This window comes from Antechinus flavipes, chromosome 2, assembly GCF_016432865.1.
Source record: "Antechinus flavipes isolate AdamAnt ecotype Samford, QLD, Australia chromosome 2, AdamAnt_v2, whole genome shotgun sequence".
Classification (NCBI taxonomy): domain Eukaryota; kingdom Metazoa; phylum Chordata; class Mammalia; order Dasyuromorphia; family Dasyuridae; genus Antechinus; species Antechinus flavipes.
In genome coordinates, this window is record NC_067399.1 from 137443514 (window position 1) to 137455572 (window position 12059).

General features: G+C 39.9%; 1 protein-coding gene and 1 long non-coding RNA gene across 2 annotated transcripts in view; both read left to right on the plus strand.

Moving 5' to 3' along the window:
- Window positions 1-10874, plus strand: part of LOC127548292 (uncharacterized) — a 287693-nt gene extending 276819 nt beyond the window's left edge. Inside the window, exon 5 of the long non-coding RNA XR_007950346.1 lies at window positions 10776-10874. This is a non-coding gene — a long non-coding RNA (uncharacterized LOC127548292). The remainder of the gene's footprint in view (window positions 1-10775) is intronic.
- Window positions 10875-10999: 125 nt separating this feature from the next.
- Window positions 11000-12059, plus strand: part of CSGALNACT1 (chondroitin sulfate N-acetylgalactosaminyltransferase 1) — a 111721-nt gene continuing 110661 nt past the window's right edge. Inside the window, exon 1 of the mRNA XM_051975643.1 lies at window positions 11000-11702. Within this exon, the coding sequence (XP_051831603.1) occupies window positions 11084-11702 (619 nt within the window). The 5' untranslated portion in view covers window positions 11000-11083. The remainder of the gene's footprint in view (window positions 11703-12059) is intronic.

Sequence of the window (12059 nt, forward strand, 5' to 3'; positions counted from 1 at the left end):
TGCGGTTTCTGGAAATAGCAGAGTTTCAGTGCTAGAATGTCACATTCAGTTCCATCAGACTTTTCACACGCCTTTTTGGAAATTTCTTTGCATTCAGGAAAGCTTAGTCATTTCTAGGCTGTTATGGGGTGCAGTGGTCAGAGCAAAGTTGGAGTTGGATCAGAAAGTTGGCTCAAATTGCTGGCTGTGTGGTCTAGACTAATTTTTTGGTGCCTCAGTTTCTTCATCTGTAAAATGGGGATGATAATAATACCTGCCTCCCAAGATTGTTTTGAGGGTAAAATGAGATATTTGTAAGCCTTCAAATGCTACATAAATGTTAGCTCTTGCTGTTATTTTTAAAGTTAAATCTGACTTCAGCTGAATGACCTTGGGTAAGGCAATTATTCCCCGTCTTTCTTCATTTTCCTCAATGGTAAAATCATGATAATAACAGTACATGCTTTTGCAAAATCAGATGAGATAAAATTTGTAAAGTGCTTAGCATAGTATTTACACTTAGTAAGCACTAACTACATTAACCCTTGTTTCCCTCTAGAATTGTCATTGTTATTATTATTGTTGTTATTTTGGAAGAGAGACATGCGATTGTAATATGTTGTGACTTGCTTTGGGGGGAAGCTGTGAAGCACCTTCTTTTCCTGTTATTTTTGGAGCATTTGCACTCAGAATGACTGTAAAAAGCTACTGACTTTGGATGCTACTGTAAGAAATAAATTATCTTACCAAGAACTCCACTGACTCACTGATGAATGCAGGAAAGATTTATTTTACATTCTTGCAAGAATGGGTTGTCTAGGCAAGTAGACACACCTTTGAAACTCCCAAAGCAGCATTTTATTTCATAAGTCCCTCCCCTGATTCCCCATTAATTGGATGTTACAGAAATTACATGAATCGCCACCCCTCATTACATAGCCGGTCCCTGCTCCCAAGGAGCTTACTTTTTAGAAAGAGGAAGGGCAAAGAGCAAAGAACAAAAGATTCTTTTCAAGTCTCAAACCACCTCCCCAAATTACAAAATCAGCTCCTGCCCCCAAGGAGCTTACATTCTTTTAGAAGATAGTCCCCCTGATTATTCCTTATGTCCTTGTGGATTTCAGTTTTCCAATTTAAGTTTCATTTCTCCAACTTGATTTTCCTAATTGTGGAAACCAAATCCATTTCTCACACTACCTTCTGCCACCTGGAGAGATCCAATGCCTTAATAATAAGAAGAATGGATCTCGACAGACAGCCCAGGGATGCAATTATCTCATTTATTCCTCATCACAAGTGTGCAAGTGGTCATTACAGAATCTCTAACAGTCTGTAGAATCTGAAGTAGTAATCAGTAGAATTTGAAGTATTCAGTACAGAATCTGGAATATCCATTTTATAGAAGAGGGTGTTAAGGCTGGGAGAGCTTTGGGGACTCATCCAAGATCACACAGATAGTGAGAGATGGGAATTAAATCGAAGCTTTTCTAATTTTGAATTCCACCTTCTTCTCACAGTTCTGAGCTCCCTCCCTCCCATGCTTTAGAACCCAGCTTCACTTGTGGGTCAAGGGAAGAGGGAAAAGAGTGGTTAATAATGTAATGGGGTTTTAATAGTGTATGAGGATCTAAAAAATTTAGGTCTGGAGAGACCTAGTAAAGCCAAAATGATTGAAACAAGTTAAGGAATAGCTATGGCTTTTATAGCCTTTCGGGCGATGGTGAAGAAGGGACCCAGTGAAGAATAGAATGAGGAGAAAGTCCTGTTCCTTCTATTCCAAAGAATGGGACTTCTGAATCACAAAATCTCTGCCCTTCCTCCAGAGTTGAGAGGCTTTATTTATTATTTGCAGGGTCTCTGTCCCTCTTTTCCCATCCGCCCAACCAAGAAGAATTGAAAGAGATATTCTGGGCTTTATGTGCTTTTTCTCAGTATTTTAACTGTAACACAGTGCTGCTGTGATCAGAGAAGGCTATATTTTTACTGCCATCTCTAACATGTAATATTGCTGGGTAATTATATGGTGCTCCCCATCTGAGAATAGGAAAGCATTTTATAAACATTAACTCATTAATTCAAGTAGCACCCTTGCAAGAAGAAGTGGCAGGTTTCAGCTCCGGGATTGCCATGCCCATGACGTAATTACCTTGCCCCAAGGACTGACAAATATGTGTCAGAATTGATGAAAGTGCCAAGCATCAGAAGGTCCTGTTCTCAGCCACGAGAGCGGTTTCAGCTCACTCTGGTTTAGTAAGGCTGTTGGGTATTTCACCCACTTGGAATATTATTTCCCCAACCCTCAGCTGCAAAAATTGGGTATTCTAGGGCTTAGAACAGATTCTGCTCTCTCTTTTCTTTATTTTCTCATTTGATTCACATCTGAGCCTACTTTGTCCTATACACAGTGGCCATGGACCCGAAGAAAGCCTCCTCTTTTTCAAATGAGATAATTTTTGTAAAGCACTTAGCCATATTAGACACTTCATAAATGTTTGTTCCCATGCCCATCCCTCCCTTTTCCCCTCCTATGGATCAGTGCTTTAGAACCTGAAAACCACCTTATGATTACAAAGATGTAAGGATCCTCAAGGCCAGGTCAGAGATGATGAATTTGATAAAAGAGGTCTGGAATCATTAAAAATAAGTTTAAAAATGAAAGTCAAAGGAGGCTGTTTGCTTTCTGTATTTATTTCCATGAGTGCCTCTCCTTCGGGTAAGAGGAAAATATGCAACTAGTGCCTTTCTATAGTTCCTAGATAATGTTTTTAAAATTCTTACCTAAAGGTTTGTTTTGTTCTTTTTGCTGATCCTATAGTTGAATGAAAATTAGCCTGAATCTTAGATAAGTCGATTTTTAAAAGCCTGTTGATAGCTGAACTAAATTTGAAGGGATATAGAATGTAGACTATTAAAAAGTGCCATATCCATAGCTTTACATTTGAACAGTTGTAGGTGTAAGAGCAGAACGGAGGGGGAAGCCCCTATGGTCAGAACTAGGAAAATGATCCTCGGGATCATCTGACCAGGGAGAGCAGCCTGGAGGAATCTAGAATTGGAAAGGCAAGGATCATAGAATATTGTGGTCTATGATAATCTGAAAACCTTGTTAGAAGAAGAGATGTAAACAGCCACTGAAGAGGTCGTCAGGGGATCTCAGGAAAGCTTGTTTGAGACAGTCCAACGAGTAGTAGCAGACAGGTAGGTGGTACAATAGAAAGAGTGTAAACCTTTCTGAGTTCTAATCCAGCTTCAGACACTAGCTACGTGACCCCTGGAAAGTCACTTAACCCAGTGTGCCTCAGTTTCCTCATCTGTAAAATGAGCTGGAGAAGGAAACAGCAAACCGCGCCCAAGAAAAACCAAATGGGATCACAAGAATTGGATATGACTGAATCAATAACAATAATACATTTGTAGTTGATTAGGGAAGGTAGGTGGTAAGACAGAGTGAGAGTGTTTTGGGGGCAGAACATCAGGATTTTTAGAATGGTGTGTGAAGGAGCTTATGTTTTGAATTTTAAAGGATTAATATTTTATGGGGTCAAAGAAATAGTTGTCTTTCTCTGTGTTTATCATGTGTGAGACAGGATGGGAAAGAGAACTTCATCAGGTCAAAGACCAGTAAGTATGAGGACAAGGGAAGAAGCATGAACTTGCAACCCAAGAAAATTAGGGAGATTGTAGAAGGGTGGTATCTGTTTTACATCTGCTATTTCCCAACTTTAGCTGAGGGTTGGAAATGCATATTCCAGGAGGTTGAAATGCCAGACAGCTTTAACAGATCAGCTCCACAACTTTGTAAGCTAGAGCTAGTGCAATGTCTAAGAATAAGACCTGTTAAAAGGAGCTCAGGCAAGATGCAAGAAGGAACTAATGTGAGGAAGAGCCAGTGTTCCATCTGGAAACTCCCTCAAGCTCCCTCAAGACCACTTAAAGCTTTCTTCCTTCACATCCTTCACATGCCCACTAACCCTGAGGATGTCCCCTAGCCCTACCCTGGGTCCTCTTTTCATTCCCTACAATTTTATACAGAGATCTCAGCTCTCATGGGCTTATTTATCATTCATATTCTAATAATTCCAAGCCCCACACCTATATATGCACATATACACATATATTCTAAGATATACATATATGTGTCTACATATATGTATATAGATATGGATGTCTATGTGTGTCTATGTGTATATCTCTGTGTGTGTGTGTGTGTGTGTGTGTGTGTGTGCAGGGAGAGAGAAAGAGAGAGAGAGAGATCTTTATATATCTATGTTTAGACCTAGTCTCTCACCTACGCTGTATCACCATCTGCTTCTTGGATATCTCAAACTGGATGACCTGTAGGCATCTTAAACTCAACATGTCTAAAACAGAACTTACTATCTTTCCCCTAATCCCTCTCCTCCTATAAATCTCTCTATTCCTTTTGAGGTCATTATCATCCTTTCAATAACCCAAGCCCACGGTCTTGGTGAAATCCTTGACTTCTCGTCTCAATCACCCCTCCTATCTAGTCCAGTGCCATATCTTGACGGTTTTATCTCAGCAATTTGTCCTCTTTTCTCCCCTCGCATAGCCACAACCCTATTTCAGGCTCTCATCACCTTTCAACTGGACTGTCGCAGGAATCTTGTGGTGGTCTCTCTGCCTCAAATCTTTCTCCATTCTAACCTATCCCTCACACAGCCATCAGTTTTTCTTTTTTTCCCTTAATAGTGTTTTACTTTTCCAATTACATGTAAAGGTAGTTTTTAACATTAATTTTTGTTAATGCCAAATCTTTTTTCCCTCCTTTTCTTCCCACTTCCCCAAGATAGCATGCACAATCATTTTAAACATATTTCCATATTAATCATATTATTTAAGAAAAATCAAAACAAAAAGGGAACACCATGAGAAAGAAAAAAGAAACAGACAAAAAAGGTGAAAATAATATACTTCAATCCACATTTAGTCTCTATAGTTCTTTCTTTGGATGTAGATGGCATTTTTCCTCATTAGTTCTTTGGGTTACTGGCTATGAGGAGCTAAGTCTATCACAGTTGCCATTACTGTGTACAATAATGCCCTCCTGGTTTAGCTCCTTTCATTCAGCATCAGTTCATAGAAGTCAAGGTAATTTTTCTAAAGCATAGTTCCAATTATGTCACACCCACCTTATCTCATCCTGCTCAATGAGCTACTGTGGCTCCAGGATTATTATTGTCTCCAGGATTAAATATAAGCTCCTCTGTTTTCCATTTAAAGTTCTTCATTATCTGGCTGCTTCTTCCCTTTCCAGTCTACTGCTTTCTAGCTAAGTTGCCCTATTTCCTTTTCCTTTGATGTCATCCCATCTCCCACCTCCATGCAGTTTTACTTTCTGTCTAAAGTGCCTGGGATGCTCCCTCATCTCTTTCTTTTGGTTTCTGTGACCTTTTTTCAAGCCTCAGATCAAGCTCCTCCTTCTGTAGGAGGCTACCCTTCATCCACTCTTTATATATCTTATATGTCTTGTATGTATCTTTGTATCTTCCCTACTTTCCAAGTTATTTACCTGATGTTGTCCCTATTAAAATATGTACTATTTGAAGGTAAGAACTGTTTTTTCCTTTTCTTTATACCCTCTGTGCATGATATGAAGCATGATAAATAATAAATGTTAGTAGATTGGCCAACTAAATTTCTCTTTTAATTGATTTTATTCATGTTCCTCATAATATCCATAAGTATAAAACTTTAATGAAACTTAAAGAAAGGTGATATGCCCTCATCAGGGAGGAGGGCAAGGAAGAAGAGAAATTGGCTCTTGTCTTTACTGTACCTGAGCTGAGGGATAGGGGAATCCAAGAAATGACAGAGGGGTGGTCTTATCGAAAGATGGAGGGTACCAGCAAACCAACTCCTAGTGCTTTCTTGGAGGCACAGGTGTGACCTTCCCTGCCACAAAGTCATCAGTTACCTTGAGGCCCATGGTATTACAAAAGGCACTCTAATTTTATGGGTCTGAAGTTCCAGCAATTTGGGAATAAATAATATTTAAAGTTCCTCTTTTTTAGTCTTGTTTTCTTTTGTGATTTTCTATTGTCTTTAGCTATAACTTATTTAAATCAAAGTGGAAACATAACCTAATAACATGCTTTCACTGGTAATTTAATACGTTGATATAATGAGTTCATCTGAGAGAATTCATTAAAAACAGTGAGGTGCCTGGGTACCAAATCTGAGCTGTTTTTAATCACAGAATTATAGTAATTAGATGAAGCCCAAGATTTCCCTGCAGCAGAAAAAGCTCCCAGGGTTAAATACACACTTTCAGCTTAGTCTCCTAATAACTGTGTATTGTTCTAAATGATAGTGGATAGAGTCCTTAAGCCAAGAAAAAGTTTGGAGAGAATTTTAAGTGTCATAAAAAAAAAGAAACAAACTATTTGAAATACTGAGCTGTCTGTGTAGGAGGCACATCTCTTAAGTAATAGTAAGTAGATCTGCCGTGGGGGGAACCAGGGCATGTGGTGTGCAGAAAAATGCACTGGAGGCTGTCAGATAATGAAGCTTTCTAGAGAGTCAGGAAGGACTGACTTAGAGATTCTTGGTATACATGAGTAATGGTGGTGACTGCAAACATCATTATGAACTAATCATGCCAGATTTAGTCTCATTTTATCTTCTATCAAGATTTTTTGTCAATATTCTGTAAACAGATACAACTTAGATTTCAGTCAGATGTTTGCTAAGACATTCATGCAATCCTTGTGGACATGATGGAGAAATATGACTTAGATGATAATATAGTTAGATAGATTCTAAACAAGCTGAAGAAATGGAACCAATTAATAGTCCTTAAAGGATGGTTAGGTTAGAGATGGGTTTCTGGTACAGGGCCCCAGGAATTTTTCCCACAGTGGTGGGCTGGCCACTAGCTTGATGAAAAACTTAATAGTGTCTGCATCAAAGTTGATTAGTTGGTTGGTTGTTGTCCCTTGATCTTAGAAAGGACTAAAATGACATCCTTGTTAGAGTTGAGTTATGGTGTGTCTGACTGTGGCTGCTCAGACCCACTCGGAGTGCTCTGCCATCGATCGGGCTCATGTAGTCCTTGTGAACATTCGGGCTGGACTCTCTGACTCTGGGCGTCTCGAGCTTCTTCTGGACTAATTCACTTCTGCTTTGCTCACAGAGCCCGGCACCTTCTCTGATGAGGGAACACTGTGCTGGGGGTTCCGTGCCAGTGACTCCCATGGCATACGATCAGTTCTGAAGTACTTGAGAGACCTTGATGGTTGTCCTTGTTTCTGACCATCCCGCGAGCTCTTGTCCTGTGTGAGTTCTCCATGTAGAGTTGGATGCTTGGCAGTTTAGTTCGAAAAAGGACCTCGGTTGTCAGGTGCCTTCTCCTGCCAGATGATTTTCAGAATCTTCCTAAGACAATTCGAATGGAAACTATTCGGTTTCCTGATATGTCAAAGTTATGGATGACATGAAGCCATGTCAATAATAATATTCAGTATTCCATATTGAATAATTGAAAATAATCTGGACAGTCTAGAATTTATTAAAGTTTAATGGAGATAATAAATGAGTCTTACATTTGGGTTCAAAAAATCATGATGGAAGAGGTGTGGTTAAACCTCTTTGGAAGTCTTTAGTGAAATTTAGATGACCACTTATCAGAATATACTAGAGGAAATATTCCTGTTCTGGAATGGCTTAAACTCGATGACTTCTTTTCTTGGAGGTTCTATATCATCTTGAGGTTTGATTCAAAAAAATACAATGCCATCCATTAATAAGAACAAGTAGAGGACTTTCTTATTCATGGGGAATCCACAGAGACTTCTTCCGGATTTGGACTCTGATGTATCTTTTCTCTCATAGCAGCAGATACTTTTGTTAAGTGTACATATTTCTACTTTATGCCACACCTGATGTTTCTCCTTGGTAGTTATTGAGCAAGGTTAGATCTAAATGTGGTAGTTCCACTATCCTTTATAAGAAAAATTCATTAAAAGGACTTTTGCAAATCTTTTCCGTTTTCCTTTTATTTGTTCCTCTGGTTTTCATCTATGATAGCTCTTAGGATTTTATTATTATTATTTTTAGACTGACAACAAACTGTAGTTTGGTTGTTAGTATTCTAAACATGAGAATGTTTTCCAAAGACCAAAGGAGGATATATTGATAGAGGAGCTGATTCTTATCAATTGTGACATTTTTAGCATAAACAAACCAGACCAATTCAGGAAGTTTCAGGAGAATAGAAGGATTCGCAGGTACTGCTTGGAGATATGAAGAAATGAATTGGAATAAATTTTATCATTTTCTACCTCAGAAGTAAAAAGAAACAGCATTTTATGGAGATGCTTGGTCATCACATATTGCAGTTTTACTTGGAAATATTTATTTACCACCATGAAAATTTAAAAAAAAAAAAAACACCTTATATACCAGCTTTGATTACTAAGGTCATAGTGGTAGAGAAATTCTAAGAACTTGCTAAGTACTTCCAAATTAAATCAATATATACTCTGATACTTTGTGATTTTAGTGCAAAGGTGGGAAAGGTAAAGATAGGGAGAAATATATAGGATCATATGAATCAGGAAAAAGAAATAAATGAGAGAGGTCAGAGTTGTAGATTATCCAAGAGCTGACTGCTTCTTTTTAAAAAGTGCTAGATGATGATTATGAAGAATGGCAAATATAACCAAAAGAATGAAATGGATTTTATTTAAGTAGATTTATTATTATTTCAAGGATCCCTCAATCAGTCTATATAGAATTAAGCTATCAATTCATCTGAACTAAAGTCAGAATTTGTAAAAGATGAAAGAATAATAATGAGAAAAAGATACTGAGTGCAATTAAAATGAGTGAACTTTTAATTATTGAACTAGTTATTAAAAATGGGAAATAGATAACAGAACTGACATTGTAATAAGAATTTTATCCATTGTTTATTCATTATAAGTTAATTTTCACAAGAAGACCAAAACAGTTCTAAAAGTACCTGAATCAGAAAATGTTTTGACTTATTTCCTAAATGGAAAGAGATGGATGCTGAAAGTTATGTTAAAACATTAACTTTCCCATGAAAAATGATAGATAATTATGAACCATATGCCCTCTCATAAAACAGAAAGAAGCAGAGGAGGTTAAAACTAATTTAAAGAAAATTTGTCATCATATCCAACTATATGTGGTGCACATTCATAAAATATCAACATATATAATACATTCATTAAGCATTGCCCTAAAATGTATTCTATAGAATCTTGGTGTATAGGACAGTGTAAAGAGGAGCTGTGAAATGAAATGATGTTAACATTATTTTCCCTTGACAAAATATTAAATTTAAAAGACTATTTGAGATATCTAGTATGGATAGTATTTTCCATATTAATATATATGCAACTTACCAATTTTATTCCAAAATTTTGATTTGTTTCCTCATGGCAGGAGATTCTTTGCTGCCAGTCTAGTTCCATGGCTAATTTATTTGGAAAGAACATAACATGATATTGTTATATTTTTGTGTGTGTGTGTGTGTGTGTGTGTGTGTGTGTGTGTGTGTGTGTGTGTGTGTGAGGGGTGGGGGAAGATGGCTAAAGTGTCTCCGTTCTTCCTTTGCCATCAGGCAATAAAAAGAAATAATATTTTTCTTTGGGGCATTTTCTTTTTGTAATAAATATATTTCCTCTTTGGAAAAGTAAGTGGAGGGGGGAGTGAGGAAAAAGAAGAGGGCACCCACACATGGGGAGAACATAAAAGAATGAAAGATGGGTGTTAGTAATAGTGGGGAGCAGAAAGAATGAGAGGGAGTAAAAAGATGACAGGATGAAAAGGAGATTAGTTTGTAGAATGAGTTGGAATTAAATTTGGAGTTGAAGTGCAGAGCATGTATTTAAGAAAATATCTGTTTTAGTGAGAGGCTCTGTGATATGCTAGTGTATCTGTAATGAGCAGCTGGGACACAGAGCTCCTGCAGGAAGCCTGGAGCAGAGCTCTGGCTGTGACAGGGCGGCTGGTTTTTTCCCCCATTTTCCTCCTCCCAGAATTTTCTCACTCCCTCCTGCCAATCATCACCACTTGATTACTATGCTCCGGAAGAAATTTTCTTTTCTGTTGTCAAAAAGCAGAGTTAGGTTGGCCAGATCAGTTCTTCCTACCCTCTCAAGATGAGGAAATTTGAATGTATCAGTGCCCGTATTTCATACTCCACCTCCATTCTAATACTTGGACTTGAAAGCCCCGTTCCTTATTCTGTCTCCACCCTCCCTTTCTTACCTCATCAGGATATTTGGGAATGATTCAGAGCTGACTTTTAGCTCCTGCCTAGCATGAAAGAAACACTATATAGATTGTGTTATGGGAGAGTAAATTTCCTATTACTTGGAGATGGTTAAACAAAGACTGGACAGTCGTGTGTTAGGGATAGTGTGGAGAATATTCCTATCCAGGTATGGATTGAACATAAATAATTTCAAGATCTCTTCTAATGAAGCAATTCTTGATCATATTTATCTGAACTAATTAGGACGCATGTAAGTGTGAATCTGATTGGGATTCTGAGCTAATGGCTTTCCTGGAAGGCTCTTTTGAAGGCTGCAGGACACACACACATATACACCTCTCTCTCTCTCTCTCTCTCTCTCTCTCTCTCTCTCTCTCTCTCTCTCTCTCTATATATATATATAGTCTTATGTATATGTGTGTGTATGTATGTATGAGTATGTATGTGTATATGTATGTGTATATATATATATGTCATATGGTTTCACGAAATCACTTTGTTTTTTCTCGCTTATCTCTCTTTCCAGGTCTTCCTTGATGATGTGCCCTACCCCGAGAAGGCTAGGATGAGAGAGACTGTAGGGGCCCGGAGGTGTTGCTCAGCTATTGTCCCAGCCTCCCAGCCCAGCCGGAGCAGAAGAGGAAAGGGTCTGTCTCGCTGTGCCTGGAGGGAAGGAGCGGAATGATTTGTGGGAGACGGTGGGACGCAGCTCATGCATCTCCAGCCCCGTGTAGCCTGTGATCCGGCCCAGGGGAATCCTCCTGTGGGGATGCTGGCCTTCTGGGATGCCTCAAGGGGGGTTTTGCTTGCCTTGAGCGGATGGCAGGTCCCTGAATGAGGATGTTGCGCCGGGGACTGCTTGCCTGGATCTCTCGGGTGGTCCTTTTGCTTCTGTTTCTGTGCTGTGCCGTCTCGGTCCTCTACATGTTGGCCTGCACCCCGAAAGGTGATGAGGAGCAGCTGGCGCTGCCCAGGGCGAACGGCCCCACGGGGAAAGCGGGCTACCAGGCCATCCTTCAGGAGCAGGAGGAGCAGCACCGCAGCTACATCAGCAGCCTGAAGAAGCAGATCGCCCAGCTGAAGGACGAGCTTCAGGAAAGGAGCGAGCAGCTCAAGAATGCCCAGTCCCGCTCCAGCGACTCGGAGGCCCGTCCTGAGAAAGCCCAGGCCGGCCTGCTGGAGTTCCTGCACTCCCAGGTGGACAAGGCCGAGGTGCATGCCGGCGTGAAGCTGGCCACCGAGTACGCGGCCGTCCCTTTCGACAGCTTCACTCTGCAGAAGGTCTATCAGCTGGAGATGGGCCTCACCCGCCACCCCGAGGAGAAGCCCGTGAGGAAGGACAAGCGAGACGAGCTGGTCGAAGCCATCGAGCTGGCCCTTGAGACTCTGAACCACCCCGAAGGGGAGAGCAGCCCCAATCACCGCCCGTACGCGGCCTCGGACTTCATAGAAGGTGGGTCCCTTTGGAGCGGGGAGTGGTGCAGGGGGAGAGCTGGTTCCCTCTGGGCAGGTGGGGACTGTAGAAGGCTGGCAAGAGCAGCGGGGGGCATAGCTTAGAATATTTTATGGAGGATTCACCAAAGGTACAGTCTGTTTTTATTTTTCATCAACATCTGTTTGCATTTAACTTTCTCCTGAAAAGCAGTCATCTAGTTGACAGTTTAATTGTTTCTTGGCAGGAAGAGACAAAAGTTGCTTTAGTTGTTGTTGCTGTTTTAAGCAACTAACAAAAAATTCTGGAATCAAGTATATACCAGGATAGATGGACCATCATGATTTTTGTCCCCTTTCGCAAAGAATTCTTCTAGGG